Below are 20,480 nucleotides of genomic sequence, written 5' to 3'. Positions count from 1 at the left end.
AAAAAGATTGCATAAAAATGTGAGGAACTAAAATTATTTTTTTTTTGAAAACACTTCATTTCAGGGGCTCAAAAGTAATTGGACAATTGACTTAAAGGTCATTTCATGGGCAGGTGTGGACAATTCCTTTGTTATGTCTATCAATGAAGCAGATGAAGCAGATAAAAGCCCTGGAGCGGATTTGAAGGGGGTGCTTGTATGTGGAAGAGTTTGCTGTGAACAGACAACATGTGGTCAAAGAAGCTTTTCATGCAGGTGAAACAAGCCATCCTTAAGCTGCAAAAACAGAAAAATTGCAGAGAAATTGCTACAATATTAGGAGTGGCAAAAATATTAGCAGTTTCATAAATCCTGAGAAAGAAAGAAAGCACTGGTGAACTCAGCAATGCAAAAAGACCTGGATGTCCACAGAAGACAACAGTGTTGGTGGATGATCGCAGAATCATTTCCATGGTGAAGAGAAACCCCTTCACAACAGCCAAACAAGCAAACAACACTCTCCAGGAGGTAGGCATATCAATATCCAAGTCAACCATAAAGAGAAGACTGCATGAAAGTAAATACAGAGGGTGCACTGCAAGGTGCATGCCATTCATAAGCATCAAGAATAGAAATGCTAAATTGGACTTTGCTAAAAAAAAAAAAAGCCAACACAGTTCTGGAAAAAAGTTCTTTGGACATATGAAACCAAGATCAACCTCTACTAGAATGATGGCAAGAAAAAAAGTATGGAGAAGGCGTGGAACAGCATATGATCCAAAGCATACCACACCATCTGTAAAATGGCGGAGGCAGCGTGATGGCTTGGGCGTGCATGGCTGCCAGTGGCACTGGGACACTAGGGTTTATCCATGATATGACACAGGACAGAAGCAGCCAAATGAATTCTGACGTGTTCGGAGACACGGTCTGCTCAAATCCAGCTAAATGCAGTAAAATTGATTGGGTGATTGGGTGGTTTCATAATGACCCAAAACATACAGCCAAAGCAACCTAGGAGTTTATTAAAGCAAAGAAGTTGAATATTCTTGAGCATGCATTTCACTTCTTGAAGACTAAACTTCGGACAAAAAGGCCCACAAACAAACAGCAACTGAAAGTAAACGCCTGGCAGCGCATTAAAAAGGAGGGAACTCAGAATCTGGTGATTTCCATGAGTTCAAGACAAGCTGTCATTGCCAGCAAAGGGGTTTCAACCAAGTATTATAAATGAACATTTTATTTTCAGTTTTTTAATTTGTCCAATTACTTTTGAGCCCCTGAAATCTTTTTTTCAACCCACTGAATTAAAGCTGAAAGTCTGCAGTTCAACTGCATCTGAGTTGTTTCATTTAAAATTCATTGTGGTAATGTACAGAGCCAAAATTAGAAAAAAAAGTTGTCTGTCCAAATATTTATGGACCTAACTGTATGTGTGTATAAATATTATAGGTGCGTTTAAAGCTTGGAAGTTTATATTTCCTTATTAGACCAAAAAAGTTTATAATTTTAAAATCACTTGTTTTGGCATGTACAGGTATGGGACCTATTATCCAGAATGCTCATGACTTGGGACTTTCTGGATAATGGATCTTTCCATAATTTGGATCTTCACACGTCAACACTACTAGAAAATCATGAAAACATTAAATAAACCCAACTGGTTTTGCTTCCAATAAGGATTCATTATATCTTAGCTTGGATCAAGTACAAGGTACTGTTTTATTATTACAGAGAAAAGGGAAATCATTTCTAAAAATTTGGATTACTTGATTATAAAGGAGTCTATGGGAGACACACACACACACACACACACACACACACACACACACACACACACACACACACCCCCCCCCCCCCCCTGACAAAGCAACTTACATAATCGTAATCACCTAGTTATGAAGAATGTAAAGGCTACCGACAGACTGTACATTTTTGCTGTGAAGTTTTATCCCAGATCAAGACTTACTTTTCTAATGTCATCTAAAGTGTTGATTTCCGGAGATAAGCCACCATGAACACAAAGGAATTGTTGATTCATCAATGCAGCCAAGGGAAGGCAGTCAAAGGCATCCATGCAGGCATCATAAATTCTTTCTGAATACTTTATTTTACCTTTTAAAAAGAAAAAAAGTAGCTAAATACAGGCACAGTGTATGCATTTTTTTAAACTGTACATATATTTGTTTAAGGTAGAACACATAAATGCCATTATACGAGGCATACCTACTTATGTAAGGCATAATCTATTAGTTAGAATAGATTAAGTACCCCTCTAAAAATAAATTGCCTTTTTTCTGCATTCCTCCAGGAGGCTGTGTCAGGCTCTATAAGCCTTTTGCACCCCTTTAACTACATTAACATAAATGCAAATATATAAGAAGATAATTTTTTTGCGGTTGCTAGAATGCCAGTGGCATTGAACCTGTAGCCTTCTAGTTAGACAAACTCATGACTCACTGATTCAAGCGGTTTCTAGAAAAACACAATATAATGAGTTTAAATCTAAAGGATAGGATAGTCTATAAATAAAATAAATAAAAATCAGTTGTTCTTAAATGATATTTGCATCCCTGTGACAGGAAATTGAAACCTCACGGTCTTATGTAATTATGTCATTATTGTTTACCAAGTTGTCATGGCATAACACTTTTTACCATACATAAGAACAAACATTTTACAATATTCAGCATCTACCTTGGGAGTATTAAAGCACAATACAAAAAAACACTGACAGAAGCTTTAATATTTGAAATGCCGATTTATTTACCTAATGAAAAAGTAACAAGCTAGGTCAACAGTAGATATATTGAATGCAATTATCTGTGAAGTCAATGAAAAACAAACTATAATAAAGTTTAAAAGAACAATTTTTTTTAATAAATTTTTGCCTGAAATCTTCTGCACCACTGCCAATATAATAATTTAGAACTAAATTAACAGCTCTGTGTGAAACAATGTCTATATAAAATATACACAAGAACGTAATGTAACAGGTATGGGATCCCTGCACCAAGTTCTTTACCTAGCCTACATTTCACGCATTATTTAACCTTTTATGTCTGGTTGATCACTAGTGCTCATTTGCATCAATAAAGAATTGAAATAATGTGGCATACTTACATTCTTGTTTGAAGGTAAAATACTCTGTAAGATGTCTACATTCATGATTCCCGCGCAGTAAAAACAGAGTTTTGGGATAGAGAATTTTCAAGGCCCACAAGTACAGAACACACTGAAAGAGAATACTGTGGGATTAACGCAAGATCACAAATGAATTTCAATATTAAGGGCTAACTAAACATTACATTCAGACTTTTTCCCTCACACACTTTTACCACATAAATCCTTTTAGACTGATCCATCTATATTTTAAAAAAAACTGTAGATATTTGTTCTGCTTATGTAGGGATGCACTGAATCCAGGATTCGGCCTTTTTCAGCAGGATTCAGATTCGGCCGAATCCTTCTGCCCGGCAGAACCGAATCCAAATCATAATTTGCATATGTAAATTAGGGGCGGGGAGGGAAATCACGTGACTGTCACAAAACAAGGAAGTAAAAAATGTTTTCCCCTTCCCATCCTAATTTGCATATGCAAATTAGGGTTTGGTTCGGTATTCGGCCGTATCTTTTGCAAAGGATTCGGGGTTCGGCTGAATCTAAAAAAGTGGATTCGGTGCATCCATATGCTTATGCCATGTAAATAAAAAGAATGTTGTGTTGAGCTCTACTTCTTTAGAGTATGTATGCATGTTTGTCCTGACCTTCAATATCTTAATGAAAAGCCTCTCACAGAGCCTTCAACTGATGTTCCTGGCATCACTACTATTCCTCTCCCGCTTACAGATTCTTCCCTGATCGCTTAGTTGTCCACCCTCACCTCATGATATCTGTGCTCTTGCTCAGCCCCTTGCCTCTTACTCTACGCTCCCTCACCTCATGCATGGCCTGGCTGATTGGCAGGGAACTGGATGGACTAAGGGATTGATAACCTTTGAGTTAACTTTTAGTATGATTTAAGGTGGCCATACATGGAGAGATCCGCTCATTTGGTGATGTCGCCAAACGAGCGGATCTCCCTCCGATATGCCCACCTTGAGGTGGGCAATATCGGGCTGATCCGATCGTGGGCCCTAGGGCCCAATGATCGGATCCTAACGATGCCTTAACAGGTGGTCGGATCGCGGGACCGCATCAACGAACAGATGCGGCTGCGATCCGACGGGATTTTTAGTCCCATCCGATCGAGATCTGGCCGACTTTCGGCCAGATCTCGATCGGGGAAGCCCGTCGGGGGCCCCCATACACGGGCCAATAAGCTGCCGACTCGGTCTGTCGGCAGCTTTTATCGGCCCGTGTATGGCCACCTTTAGAGAGTGATATTCTGAGACAATTTGCAGTTGGTTTTTATTTTCTATTATTTGTGTTTTTTTTTAGTTATTTGGCTTTTTTTTCAGTAGCTCTCCAGTTTGCAATTTCATAAAGCTGCAATTATGCATTGATTTGAATAAGAGACTGAAATATGAATATAAGAGGACCTGAATAGAAAGATGAGTAATAAAATGTAGCAAAAAAAATACATGCGTAGCCTTATAGAGCATTTTTTTTTATAGAGAGGGGTCAGTGACCCCCATTGGAAAGAGTCAGAAGAAAAAAGCAAATAATGAAAAAAACATAAAAAGTAAATAATTGAGACCAATTGAAATGTTGCTTGGAATTGGGCATTCTATGACATACTTAAAGTTAACTTAAAGGTGAACTACCCCTTTAAGAAGGCAAGCCAAAAAGTGTTGGCATGGGGTATATCAATATGGCGGAATACATTTACTGCCAAGTATATTGAAAGTACATTTTTAATACCAAAAAAGGCTATGTTTTTTCAGCATAAGCCAGGTGGCGACCAATGGCTGCACTGAAGTGGAAGAGAGAAAAGGGAAGAATGTCACCTAGGAGAAAAAGAAGGGATGAGCACAAGATGAAAGTAGTAAAGAAAGAAAAACACATAACGGAAAGGAAACAGAATGTCAAATTCCGCAAACAGAAGGCAAGGCCCCCCGAAAAAAGTACGATAGTTGATAATGACACGAGGGGGGACTAAAATATGATAGAAGAATACAGGTATCTTAATTTTTCTTTACAACTTGCAGGAGAAAAGAAGGGGGTAGAATCAATCTATATGTTTATGCTTTGTGTTGTAAAGTTCTGAGCACTGCCATATATTGAACAGTATATGGCCCTCTTTGGAATTGTCAAGCTCCACAAGCCTTATTTTTCTTCTACAGTCAAGCAAAGCACTTCATATGGGAAAAAGTGGTTCAACATAAAAACCATGTCAAACTTACTTCAATACTGAAGTATCCTCTGTCAACGTAGTCTCCTAAAAAAAGGTAACGTGTGTTGGCAGGCGATCCTCCCACTTCAAATAACTTCATCAAGTCAAAAAACTGTCCATGAATATCCCCGCACACTGTAAAAACACAATAGAAATATTTTGTACAAACCAGGTCATTGGTTTTAAGGAATAAAAGGATTAGAAATATATATGCTAGAACAATACCTCGCCCGTTTATATGTGGCATAATTGTGATAATGAGTGCATGGTTATACGAGAACTTGACCCACCTATAGTGCCTATATAAAAAAAACATTCATCCTTCTTGAAAGTTTCATGTTTTATTGTCATAGGTGGTCTATTTGGAAAATAATTGGCTGGACTGGTGATTATTTCAGTTGGTCATATTAAAGGAGGTGTATACTTATGGTAGAGGCAGAGTTTTGCACTTGCAACTATATGCATAAAACATACGTGTTTGATTCTCTGCTTTATATCAGTGTTGCAAATGTATTCTCAGATGTAATAGAGTATATCAAAAAACAAATATAATGCTACAATTCTTTCTAGTGCACAGTTGACTACGACAGGAAGGTTAACGTTTATTTGACATTATAAGAGAACTTTATAACTATTTGGAAAACACACAGATTATCACAATTTATTATCATATCTCCTTACACACATATATAATATGAATGAATATGAATGATATGAATGCCATATAGATCTTTCTATAGTTTTAAGAATACTTAGAATAGCAACTTTTACACAATGGGCATTGTAAATGGGCATTGTAAATGGGCATTCAGGCATACCCCAAAGAGAATCTGTGCCACCTTCCCTAGGCATGGCATCCCCATCCACAGGCTGCCAGCCCCACAGCGGTTCTATGTTTTTTCAGCTATGACTTTTGTTTGAAGTTTTATTTGACAAGTGTATATATTTTTATAATACACAAAAGCCATGACTATCTTGTAAATTATATCCTTATAAATGATGACTTCTGATGTCATTTCTATCACATGACTCACTCAAACTTGTGTATTATAATAAATAAAGTACCCCCAGTTGCAAAATATGAGGATATTAGAAGTTACCTCGGAGTTCCATGACCTGTATATTATATGGTTGTGAAACTCCTCGGTAACTTAGAATATCCTTATAAAGAGGGGGTACTTTATACACTATATAATACACAAGAGCCATGAATATCCTGTGAATTACATCCTTATAAACAGTGCTTAGTGATGGCATCGGTTATAATCGGAGCTTAGTGTTGTAATGTATCACATGACTCACTTTTGTATTATAATAAATAAATAAATAAATAAACAAACAAACTACCCTGTTGCCTTCGGCTTTGTGCTTTTATATGGTCACAGAACTCCTCGGTAACTTATATTTTACAATAGAGGGTACTTTATTCACTATATAAACATTGATTAGACAACTTCTAAATTATCAATAAGATATTCCTTCCAAAAGACATTTTAATAAAATGTAAAGCAATTAGTAAAGACTTGCGTTTGGTGAAATGTACACATAAAATCAGTCAATTCCTTTTCTGATAAAGCACTTGTGCCTAGATCAGCTTGGTTTGGAAGTCTGAAAGTAATTTTGCTGTTGCTCACCTTTTAGGTTTCTTTTCCTATATTGCCTAGTCATGCAATAGTAGAATGGTGTACAATACATGGTCTAAATTTCAGTACAGGTTAAAAGGGAGGTCTCTCTGAATGTTATCCTAAGCTGAAATTGTTATACTTCGTCTACGGACTATTGCTGCTTGAGGTAACCCTAGCATTAACGAGTTTCAGGAATATGTTCACCCACTGTCTCTTTTTCACCACAATAAAATGAATATAAAGTAGGTGAGTTTACCAACAAACACTATATTTAGTAATGCTTGAAAAATGAGTAGTTCTCAAATAATACAGAAAATGGAACCAATTTTGAAAGAACAGCTGCAGCTAGTAAGTGTAATCCTTGCACACATGCCATAATTAGCATCTGAATTAATAAAGAATCCACATCTAAAATAATCAGGTAAAACAGACATATATTCTTTACACAAAATAGAATACAGCAGAAGCTGCTCTGAATTGCATTTCTCACAATTCCTAAACAAACAGCATACATCTTTTAAATTTAGAGCAAATTTAACTATAAAACATACAGATATGGGATTCCTTATCAGGAAACCTGTTTACAAGAAAGCTCAATATTACATGAAGGCCATCTCCTATAGATGATGTACTAATAAAACAGCACCTTGATGTTAACTAAGCTGCATTATTCCATATTGTTGGCAAAGCAATCCTATAGCGTTTATTATCTAAATTTTTTTATGCAGACTTATGGTGATCCAAATTACTGAAAGACCCCTTTGAATATAAACTTGAAATATACACTGTGCTCTAAAAGTAAAAACTAAGAGGCAATGCTAAGAAAGTTTTTTATTAACGGTCGAATGCCAAAAACTATTTTTTTTACTATAAAATACAAATTTTTCGTGAAAAATTAACTCAAATTTTTCATGATTTATTATACCCCAAGGATGGAATAAGTCAGAATCCGAAAATCCGGCATCTTGGACCTACCAAGGCTGTATATAAGTCAATGGGAGAAGTCCCAAAGATATTCTGATCTGCGCTGGGGTTTAGTGCAAAAATCTGAAGATTTTGTGGTTTTCAGGCAAAATCCGAAAAAAATCAAGAGTTTTCAGGCAGAAAATCATAAAAATTTGTATGATTTGAATTTTCATACAATTTTCAAGATTTTTTAAATTTTTCAATTTTTTTGGAAAAATTTATTGATAAATAATGGGAAATAACCCGTGCGGATTTGGTTGGAGTATATTTCAATATTAATGAGATAAATACGGATTTTGATAAATAATCCCTCAAGTATTATGTTCTTTACTCCGCTAATAACTTTACATAGTTTCACCCTATGTAGTACTTAAAGGACAAGTCAACCCCAAAATACAAATTTGCCTAATAAAATAAAACCTAACCGTAATCAAATTTCCAATATACAATTATTAAAAATTCCAGTGCTTTTAAGGTTATTTGTAAAAACAATTACTATTGAAAGGAGCATTTGCTTAACTGCTGCTTGTTACTTTATAAACAATATTGCAAACACAGATCTGTTACTCAGCTGCCTTGTCTTACATTGTATAAACAGTCAGTCACCAGGGCAGAGAATAGAAAGGGACAGACCTTGTACTTGATCCAAACTAAGATATTAATCTTTATTGGAGGCAAAACCAGTCTATTGGGTTTATGTAATGTTTAAATGATTTTCTAGGAGACTTAAGGTATAAAGATCCAAATTATGGAAAGATCCGTTATCTGAAAAACCCCAGGTCCCAAACCTGCATATGGCACTAAAAGATAGTAACTAGCATCACACCTGATCAACTTATGCCAGTAACTGTGTGTGTATACAAAGTTTTCGTATATATTATAGACAACTCAACAATTACACCATAAATATATCAGGTACTTTTAATATCACCCTCTTATTTGATGTGGTTGTATTTCATGCAGGTGGTATATTGAGGGATTCCAGCACTGCTTTTATCAAGTTACTTTTATAATACCGTATATACTCGAGTATAAGCAGAGTTTTTCAGCCCCCAAAATATGCTGAAAAACTCTACCTCGGCTTATACTCGGGTCAATCGCAAAAACGGTCGCCGGCGTCCAAGAATAGTCTCCAAGAATATTCGCCGGCGTCCAAGAATGGTCGCTGGCATCCAAAAACAAGACGCTGGCACCTCCAATGGGAGCAGAAACCCTCAATTTTTTAATTGAAACTTACCAAAAGCTGCTGCATTTCTCACCCTAAGCTTATACTCGAGTCAATAAGCTTTCCCAGTTTTTGGAGGTAAAATTAGGTACGTCAGCTTATACTCGGGACGGCTTATACTCAAGTATATACGGTACTTTTACAATAGGAAGCGTACAATGGATCTAAAAAGGAACTAACCAGCAAAAAAAACACTGTTAACTAGTTGAACATAAAGCAAAAACATTTAAAAACAACAAAATTTATATGAGGACTGGTGAACAAATGTTATTATCCAGCACTATATTTATTCACTAAGGACAGGTCAATCCAAAAATACAAATGTGTCTAATAAAAGAAAACATAATTCAAAGCAACTTTTCAATTAAAAAAAAAAAATAACGGTAGCCTCTTCTTCGGGGCGACTAATCTCCCCAAACTGCCTCCCCTGCCTTCCCGTCGGCTAAAATGTAAATCACCGACGGGATGGCACTCTGAGCGATTTGTTTTCCAAAGTCGCCCGAAGTTGCCTAACGATGAAACTTGGAGCGACTTTGGAAAACGAATCGCTTCGAGTGCTATCCCGCCTGTATATCCCTGCCTGTGTGCCCTGACCCTTATCAGCCTGTGTACGACCTGTTTAAAGTGGACCCATATAAACAAGGTAAGGCCCTGTCATACAAAAAGTGCCTGCAGTTTATCTTATGCAAAAATTGAATTATTATATGCTGAAAATATTTTATCTAGAATATTTTATCCTTTCTCATAAAAATGATGGGATTATTGGTGCTTGTCAAGAGAACTTAAATACCTTGGCTTGCTAACAGTAAAAATGACTGATGAAGCAGCATGATAAGCAGCTTATGTTCTTGTTCATGTTTCAGCTTTTATCAGCTTGGAAGATTCATCTCGCTTTTAAGACTAGGTATTTCCTGAGAATTTCTCTGTTCCAAGTAACCTATATCCCGTGCCAATTTAGGATTCCCAAAGGTACAAAACAAAATACTACAGTCATGGAAGGGTATCTGACCTTCTAACCACATGTATAGATAGACAGTAAAGACTCCCAAAGCAGTTGGATTACATTTGAAGGCCAAATCAACCCCAAAATAAAAATGTGCCTAATAAAAGAAAACATAAATCCTAGCGACTTTCCATTATACGTTTATTAAAAATCTTCAGTGCTTTTAAAGTTATTTGTAAAAACAATTGCTATTAAAAGCAGCATTTGCTTAACCCCTGCGTGTCACTTCTTAAGCAATGTCCTTCCCCAGAAAAGACAGGTCTGTTAAGCAGCTGCATTGTATCAACAGTGTTGTCAGTGGATGTCAGCGGACAGGGCATGATGTAACAGCCCGGAATTGGAATATTCTGGTGAGTTATATTGGCAGAGTTTTGTCCTTGTTTTAAAACACTGAAACCAGAAAAATGCAACCTCTAAAGTCATAGCTTGAATTCTGGTAACAGTATGAAACACAAATACAGAACAAGATGTTTTTTACTTGTGCATGACTGGGCTACCCATTATTACAGTGTAAGCCCTGCCTCCCACACGAAACGCAGCTTAGTCAAATCAAACTAATGCCTGAACATGCCCTGAAAGATCCCTATGGAGATATGCAAAAAAATGTAAATGAAATGTGCAAAAAGAAGAATAAAAATGTGAATTTTGCAATGTAATAATGCTCTCTAAAGTAGATGCTTTATTGCATTTGCTGCATACTAGCATAAATTAAAAAACACAAACTTTTTTTCAGTTTGCAGTTGAGTTGTAAACTTTTCCATCAGCACTGTAAAATCTGCATCTAACATGGGAACCACATTTTTGATTGATTTGTGAAACTTTGACATCTGCCCAATCACACGGAGCATGTGCGTGTCACTGAGACTTCTAATAAAATTCAAGATGGTAACAAATGCCATAAGTTCGGTGTAAAAAATACAGCAGTTATACCTAAATTTGTTTTTAGTTCTCCTTTCAAAAAAAAAAAAAAAAAAAAAATCTACGAAGAATGATAAATTCATGCTAGTGCCTCTTATTTGCAGGAAAGTATATAGCATCCACCTTCAAAGTCATCTAAGCACGTTGTTCCCAATTTGATAATATATTACACATCCAGCTAAACTTGCACATTTTACTTAACGTTACCTCTTGCAATAGAGTAGATAGGGCTTGCTTCAAAGAAAGTTGACATTTTTTCTAAGTCCCAAAAAAACGCTGGCGTCTTACTTTTTTAAGGGTGATAGGCTGAAAAAGATCGTAAATTTTTTTGGGGGTACCCTCCTTCCCCCCTACATTTCCTAACATATGGCACTTAAACTATACAGTGGGCACATGTATAGGGCAAAATAACAACTCTTTTATTTTTATTTTATGAAGCTTTCCCAGGCTTGTGTAGTGTAATGTATTTGTTGCTACTGTACATATACATCCATTGTACTTTAACTTGGCGCCGTATGCAAATTAGGCATTGCTATTGTAACTTCGCTTTGCTTGACGAATTAACACTAGCGCAACTTCGCTACCTTTCGCCTCCCTGAGCGCAACTTCGGATTTTAGTGAATTAGCAGCGCCCTGGCGAAGTGCGGCGAAAGCGTCGCTAACATATTTTCAGCGCTTAGTGAATTTGCCCCCATGTGAGGCCTTACCAGGGATCTATAAAGAGGCAAAATTCTGTTTTCATCCCTCTTTTATGCAAGAGAGTACTTTATTTGCTTTTGTGGCAACAAAGTGAGACTGCCTGGAATTAGACAAAAAAATAAAATAAAAACCCCTAGATACTTCTCAGTTAATGAAAACCTCCAACACACTACCATTTATTGTTCATCTCACTATATTACTTATATTATTTCTGCCAAAGTGCATAACCTTGCATTTATCAACATTAAACCTCATTCAGTCAAATCACTCTGCAAACTGGCAGCATCTTGCATGGAACTTGCACAGTTTAATATCATCAGCAAAAACAGAAACAGTACTTTCAATGCCGTCCTCTAGGTCAGTGCTGTTCAACTTCTGTGGTACCAAGGGCCAACATTTTACTGGCCTATGTGGTGGAGGGCCGATATTACAAGTCAGTGTTGGCCACTCCCCCTTTCAAACCACACCCACATTACCACAAGAACTTTTAAGATCATATCCACATTAAGGGTGGTAGCACACAAAAAAAACAAATGGTTGGTGCTCGTTGCAGGGAAATCCCTCACCACTCATATTTGAAAAATTGAAGCCATGTTAAAACATACCCTTAAATCCATATGCCTCATCTTCCCCTGTGGATAATACAACAACCCCCCAACACATGATTAAACACCTTGGTGCCCCTTAACAGCAATTTCGAAAATGCTAACAACCCCCAAAAACAAACTCCTAACAGGCTTACATTCCACAGGTAGTGTAGGGCAAGTAGAGAATGGCACACACAAGCAGCACAGGGCAAGCAGAGAATGGCACACACAGCAAGGGAAGGCAGAACAGAGCAGGAGACAGGGAAAGCTATCATTCTAATATGTACTACATACAGTGACACAGTGCTGGTGCCCCATTAGCATTTTGAATAAGGTGTGAACAGGTGAACAATGTGGGCAGTTTCAGTCTGGGTCTCAGGTGGAACAGTACAGGCTTTTAGGATATAAACAATAGAGGTGTCACAAGTGTGAACAATGCAGGGGGATAACAGGTGTGAACAATACAGGATATTAGTCTGAATTTGAGGTTTAAACAATGCAGGGGCCAGTTAATCTCTGTAGTGATACCTTTTAAATTTTACATATGGTAAACAGACACAGCATGTGGGGGGCCACAGAAGGGGGTCATTAACAAGTAGAAATGCAAAGGACCAAGTACAGACCTCTGCGGTACTCCACTAACAACACTGGTCCAATTAGAGAATGTTTCATTTACCACCACTCTTTGTAACCAATCTTTTAGTCAGTTCTCTATCCAAGTACTAGTACTATGTTCCAGGCCAACATTCCTAAAACTAACCAGTAACCTTCTGTGCGATACTGTATCAAATGCTTTAGCAAAGTCTAAGTAGATCACATCCACTGCCATCACAGAGACAAGGTCCATGCTCAACTTCTCATAAAAAGAAGTTAAATTAGTCTTGCAACATATATTAGATATAAAACCATGCGGACACAAACTCATTGTATCATTATTTGCATAGTTTTGAGTCTGAGAATGGTATCAGTTTTTGAACAGCGGCACCACATTAGCAATTTGCCAATCTCTTTGCACCATGCGAGACCTCCACAAATCCTGAACAATTAAGTAGAGAGATTTGGCAATCGCAGATCTTAACTCATTTAGTACCCTGGGATGAATAACAAATGGTCCCAGATATTTGTTGTTGTTTCTTTTGAATTTCTTCTTGTGTGAACCATGCATCATTTGTTGTATTACTAGAATTGAGACTATTATTATTATTAACATGTATTTATATAGGGCCAACATATTGCGTAGCACTGTAAGAAGGAAACCTTCATTAGTTGATTCCTCATTTGTGTAGACAGACGAAAAATAATTCAGAATCTCTGTTCTAATCAATTAACTGACCCTCCTCTGACATTAAGGGTCCCACCCCATCCTGCTTAAATTTTTTACTATGTACATATTAAAACATAATTTTGGATTATTTTTACTCCTTGCTGCAATTCTCTCAATTTTAGCTTACATGTTTATCGGTTTCCTTGTACCTGATAAATGTTTTGGCTGTCCCAGTTAACTTAAACTCTTTAAAAGCACATATTTTCTTACCCACCTCAACACCAACACTTCTATAGAACCACAGAGGTTTTGTTTTTCAATGACGTTCCTTGCTTATAAGGGGAGAGGGGGAGCATTTTGTCCATCACCATCCTATATGTATGTATTTACACCATTGATACTGAAGATTTGCTTTTGAAAGCCAATACATATTCACCAGCAGAGATACTGGGTTAGGGGTTTACATAAATGATAGTGTTTGTTTAAACTTGTTTGTTAGTTATGTCCTACTAATGAGCAAATAACTGTATTCAAACTATATAGAAACTGAGGTCAACCAACTAACTGAAATCCATTCGAAAGTAATGGGAAATAATTGCTTATATTAAAAAGGATTTCTTGGTAACACTTACACTTGCTACATGACTAATGTCTCGCAGCTGGTTTAAGTCAGTGTAAAGCTGTGCTTTTTGCTGGCATTTTATTTATGTCAGGCAAAAGTGATTCCATTGAAAACTCAAACATTCAGTAATTGTATTACAATGGAAAATAAAGAGGCCACTGATTATCAGTGATGGTCTATTAAGTGCCAAAGAGAAAAGATTGTAATGGAAAATACATATTGTGTCCTAATGGAAAAGAAGCCTTATGTTTGAATGCCGTCATCATTAGAAGTAGATAATGCAATTTTAAAATGCTTTTAAAACAAATGGAATGGCTAACAACCACTCATAATTTGCAAACTCATTATAAATAGGCTTTCATAAACTTGTTCGACTGTCTGATGCCAAATTCACTGCTGCAGAGATCATATTATTATTATTATTATTATTATTATTAATAATAATAATAATAATAATAATAATAATAACAAGCGCCAACATATTCCTGAGTGCTGTAAAATAGAAGGATGTTTGTTTTTGTGCATATAGGGAGATTTTCTTAACTGAAAAATGATTTTCTTATAGGCCCGTACTGTCAGTGCAGGACGACTGGGGGTTAAGTAAATCCTCTCTGGAGGCAGGACAAACTGAAAAAGTTTCTTCCAATACTCTCCTTCCCTTCTGGCTCCACCTTCTCCTCAGTTTAGTACCCAAGCCTGCCGGTGGAGACATAAGAACCTCACTACCTAACTATCTAAATGCAGAGCAGCAAAAAACCGGCACCCCTTGGACGGGCCTATGAGAAAAGGATTTTTCAGGTAAGAAAATCTCCCTTTCTCAGTCGGCCTTACCTGTCAGTGCAGGAGGACTGAGGATGTGGGCAATAACAATAACTGAATAAAAAATTGACAATATAAAAGTATAAGTATACTGATTAACTAGGCAGGAACTATCTATGTGCTACTGCTGTAGCACCTTCCTGCCAAAGGCCGCTGCTGAAGAGGCTAACACATCTAGCTTATAGAACTTCGAAAAAGTGTGCAAGGAGCGCCAAGTAGCTGACTTGCATACAGCTTCAATAGAAACCTGGTTGTGAATCGCCCATGAGGCACTGATCTTTCCAATGGAATGTGCCTTAAATACCTTCAAACAACTAGTTGTTTTTAGATAGATCACCAGAAATAATGACTTTTTCCAATGACTTTCTATTTTCTATATGTGACCGTTTTTCTAATATTGAAGTGACAAGTGTCTTTTTTCACCTTATTTTTTTATTTTTTTTTTGCAGCTCTGGGAGGGGGATCGCCGACCCTGTAAACTGTTCTAAATTGATACACTTAGTCGATACATTTCTTATTTTTGTCTCTGCTGAGCAGAATCTCAGGGTTTCATTACAGGCAGCTGTCAGAACTGATACAATAGTTGCTAATACTCCTGCGATGCTCCTGAGAATTGTATCAACTAAATGTTGCAAATGTTGCAAATGTTAATAAAAAGTTTCCATTTTTTGTAATAGGCTGTGAAAGTGGATCGCTTCCTTGCTGATAGGAATGTGCGAATTACGGGGTCTGAGAACCCTTCTTGTTTCCATAAGTCGGTTTCAAAATCCAAGCCGTTAAATTCAACCTGTGGATGTGATCTGCTCGTGCTGAGCCTTGTGACAGAAGGTCTGGGTGCAATGGAAGGTGCCAGGGCTGATCTGCGGACATCTGCATCAGTTCGGCAAACCACGCTCTGCAGAGGATAGTGGTAACTCCTTCCAATCTTATTTTGTGCAAGAGACGAGGGATAAGTGGTATGGGAGGGAATGCATATGCTAGGCGACAGTGCCAAGGACAAAGTGCACTTTGCCATGAATTTTGGAAGTTCAGTGTTGAAACGTGATGCCATGACATCCACACACGGAAGGCCCCATTTGTGGATTATTTTTTGAAAAACTGACGGATTTAGACGCCATTCCCAGGGATCCAATGTGTTGCAGCTCAGATAGTCCGCTACCCAGTTGAGGATACCCGGGATGAATACTGCAGATAGAAGGAACTGGTGGGATTCCGTCCATGACATTATGCTGAATACTACTCGGAGGGCTGCTGCACTCCTTGTTCCTTCTTGTAGATTCAGGTAAGCTACCGTAGTGCTGGTCGGACTGTTGTTTGCCTTTTAGATCTGCTTGCCAGAGTCGGAGGGCATAATATACTGCTTTTAGCTCCAGGGCATTGATGTGGAGTTTGAGCTCTTGAAGAGACCACGTGCCCTGGCACACCAGAGGTGGCCAAGTTGCCCCCCAGCCTTTGCGGCTGGCGTCCATTGTTATCACCTCTTGGACCGGTCGGTCCCAGACTCTGCCTTTGGTGAGGTTGGGCAGTTGAGTCCACCATAGAAGGCTTCTTCTTGCAACAGGTGATAGATTGATTGGTTGTGACAGATCTTGATGATCCTTGTTCCACAATTTTAGAAACTCCCATTGGAGTGGACGTAGATGGATCTTTGCGAAGGATACAGCTTCTATGCTGGCTGCCATTAGGCCTAGAAGCCTGAGAATATTGAGGGCCGATGGCTGATGCTCGGACATGATGCTATACGCTTCCTTCTAAAGAGTGCGGGCTTTTGTAATTGGTAGGACTACTTTTCTGTCTTGTGAGTTGATCTGCATCCCTAGAAACTATGTCTTGAGTCGGCTGTAGTAGACTCTTCTTGTGATTGATTAGCCAACCGTGTTGTTGAAGTGTGAGTAGGCATTGCCTTGTATGAGAAATGACTTGGGTTTCTGAGTCCGCTATGACTAGGAGGTAGTCAAGATAGGCTGTGACTCGGATTCCTTTTAGTCGCAGAACTGGTGAACCTTGGTGAACACCCTGGATGCTGATGTTAAGCCGAATGGGAGTGCCTGAAATTGAAAGTGCTGCTGACCTAGAGCAAACCTCAGGAATCATTGGTGAGGCTGACTGATTGGTATATGGAGATAAGCGTCCCTGATGTCGATTTTGGACATGAATACTCCTGGCTTTTGACCTTTTATGATAGATGGAAGGGATCCCATTTTGAAGCAGTCGTATCTTACAAACTTGTTTAATGGCTGTAGATTGAGGACTGGTCAGAAGTCGCCGTCCTTTTTTAGGACTAGGAATAGGTTTGAGTAAAAACCGTGAAATCGAAATTCCTGCGGAACGGGACTTATTACTCTGTCTTTTTGGAGTTGTTGTGTGATGATAAAGGGGGTTCTTTGCTTGGTAGGATCGGAAGGCATAGAGGACTTTACGAATCTGTGCTGTGGTGGTTTTATTGCGAAGGGAATGGAGTAACCCTGATCTAAAATCTCAAAAGTCTGTTATTGAGTTTTGCCATTCTTACGCAAAGTCTGCCAACCATCCTCCTACCGGAGATTGAATTGGAATGCTTCCCAGAGGGTTAGGAATCTGTGGGTAGTTTTATGCTGGTTGTGCCTGTGTTTTGAATCTCCTATTCTGTTGTGGCTGAGATTGCGGTCTAGAGGTCCGTTATTAGAAGACCACGATTTGTGGTGGTATGAAACTCTTGTCGAGGTCGTCTGCCTTGTGGCAGGAAGGCACCTTTGCCACCTGTAACATCACATATTATTTGTTTGAGCTCTGGGCCAAACAGTTGTGATCCATTGAACTTAAGGGATGTGAGTTTGTGTTTGGACGCTGTATCACCGGACCATTTTCTCAACCACAGGGCACTACGACCTGAAATGGAGGCTGCTGAAGCCTTGGTGGCGAGTTTTGCCGTTTCTATAGCTGCCTCGCCTAAAAAAAGATAGTGCTGTTTTAATTTTTTCTAGTTGCTGGGAGATCTGGAGAAGACGGATGTTTTATTAGTTCGTGGCACCAGTACCTGGCTGTTTTTGCTACTGTGGTAGCTGCCACTGCTGGTCTTAAAATGGCCGCCGCATTTTGAAAAACACGTTTAAGGGCCGAATTCATTTTTTTATCCATCGGGTCTTTAAGTGTACCAGCGTCTTCAGCTGGTAATGTAGTATTCTGAGCAAGTCTGACAATAGGTGGGTCCACCTTGGGAATTTTGTCCCAATGTTTGTATTCATCTGGTATAGGATATTTATTAAATAATTTTTGTGGAATATTTGATTTCTTTTCTGGTTGCTGCCATTGTGTGTCCACATAATTGGCAAGAGATTTGGGAACTGGAAATGACCTAGGTTTCTATGAAGTGTTACCGAACACCTTATCAGCCTTAGCTAATGCAGTCTGCTCCTATTTGATCTCTAATGTAGTGAATATGTCTTTAAGGATAGTCTTTATATCCTCTGGCTGTCGAAAAGTTTCATCAGAATCGGTGGACTGGCAGTCTGATGAGAACTCATCTTCGGAGTTTATGCCACTTAAGTCTTCTGAAGAATGACAGGAGTTTGAGTCTGAATCCTGGTGTAATGTAGGTGAGGGTGAGCGTTTACGCTTCCTTTTACCCTGTTCTGGTAGTGATTAAGAATAAACTGCCTGTCTAACAGAGGTCTGGATTGTTGATTGAATCCAGGACATTAAATGTGTTAGATCAGTAGATGATTGAGATGGATTAGAGTCTACAGGTGGCTGAGGTTGTGGATCCTGAGGAGCGTGTACTATTGCTGAAGTAGATATGAAAACCGCTCAGACTCACCGCAGATTTAGTAAATTCACAAGCCGGCAATATATTGCGTACGTCCGGGTGCAGGAACTTTGGCGTCCCACGCCATATACAAGCAGAAATATGGAAGTAGTCATATGGCTGTTACCTTCACAACAATCATCATTTGGTGGAGGTGATGGAGAATGTTCTCTACGTTTAGTGGAGCCCTTGGTAATTTTTTTACACTTGGCCTTTACTTTCCGTGGCTTATCTGGGAGATCAATCTCCTCTATAAGGGAAAATATCTCCTCATTAGTATTAGCCATATTATTAGCGTCCTAAGTTGTTGGTGTTAGGAGTAGAGTTGTTATACGTTGGTAATTCTGTTACCTTATGTGTATTATGCTGCCTTGACAATATCTGTGGATCCGCTGGATCGTGTAGTTGGCTTGATACGCACGAATACTCAGTGCACAGGAGAACGCGTACATGCAGTGCGCTGATAAGGCCAGGCACCTCTGCAGTGACGCGCATCTGGATGACTGAGCCCAGGAAATGTTAGTAATGGCGCAGGGTATGTGACGTCACCAACGCTCACGTAACCCGCCGACATGTTGCCAATAATGCGGCTCAAACAGGTACTCACTCTAACGATCCCTTAGATATGCTTGGTTAATCACCATAGAGGGAGCACACGGCGAGGGGCTCTACCTAAGGGAAGCACACCATCTGGGCTCTACCTCTGGCCTGGCCGTATCTGACCATGAATTGCCACTGTAAGTCAGGGAGTGCCCTGACAAATTCTTGAAGACTGTAGTATCTTCTGTATGAAAAAAGTAAGAAAAAAAAAGAAAAGAAAGGAAAAGAAAAGGTGGAGCCAGAAGGGAAGGATATGATTGGAAGAAACTTTTTCAGTTTGTCTTGCCTCCAGAGAGGATTAACTTAAAGGGATACTGTCATGGGTAACAAAAAAATTTCCAAAATGAATTAGTTAATAGTGTTGCTCCAGCAGAATCCGTCACTGAAATCCATTTCTCAAAAGAGCAAACAGATTTTTTTATATTCAATTTTGAAATCTGACATGGGGCTAGACATATTGTCAATTTCCCAGCTGCCCTAAGTCATGTGACTTGTGCTCTGATAAACTTTAAACACTCTTTACTGCTGTGCTGCAAGTTGGAATGATATTACCCCCCTCCCTTTTCCCCCCAGCAGCCAAACAAAAGAACAATGGGAAGGTAACCAGATAACAGCTCCCTAACACAAGATAACAGCTGCTTGGTAGATCTAAGAACAACACTCAATAGTAAAAACCCATGTCCCACTGAGACACATTCAGTTACATTGAGAAGGAAAAACAGCAGCCTGCCAGAAAGCATTTCTCTCCTAAAGTGCAGGCACAAGTCACATGACCAGGGGCAGCTGGGAAATTGACAAAATGTCTAGCCCCATGTCAGATTTCAAAATTGAATATAAAAAAAATCTGTTTGCTCTTTTGAGAAATGGATTTCAGTGCAGAATTCGGCTGGAGTAGCACTATTAACTGATGCGTTTTGAAAAAAACATTTTTTCCGATGACAGGATCCCTTTAACCACCAGTCCTGCACTGACAGGTAGGGCCAACTGAGAAATATTCATTGAATCCAAGGCCCATTGTATTTTTTGCACTAGCACCCAGGTTTTGTTGCTACAC

The 20,480-nt window shown here is 38.6% G+C and overlaps 1 protein-coding gene across 4 annotated transcripts in view; it reads right to left on the bottom strand.

Moving 5' to 3' along the window:
* The window catches only part of ppp3ca.L (protein phosphatase 3, catalytic subunit, alpha isozyme L homeolog), a 130,731-nt gene that overhangs the window by 44,107 nt on the left and 66,144 nt on the right, over positions 1-20,480 (bottom strand). For all 4 annotated transcript variants that reach the window (XM_041581189.1, XM_041581190.1, XM_041581192.1 and 1 more), the window contains 3 exon segments: positions 5,325-5,449; positions 3,103-3,214; positions 1,949-2,094 (listed from right to left, as the gene is read on the bottom strand). In XM_041581189.1, coding sequence (XP_041437123.1) covers positions 1,949-2,094; positions 3,103-3,214; positions 5,325-5,449 — 383 coding nt within the window.

Source organism: Xenopus laevis, chromosome 1L (assembly GCF_017654675.1).
Source record: "Xenopus laevis strain J_2021 chromosome 1L, Xenopus_laevis_v10.1, whole genome shotgun sequence".
NCBI classification, from domain to species: domain Eukaryota; kingdom Metazoa; phylum Chordata; class Amphibia; order Anura; family Pipidae; genus Xenopus; species Xenopus laevis.
This window is presented reverse-complemented; position numbering and strand designations above follow the sequence as displayed.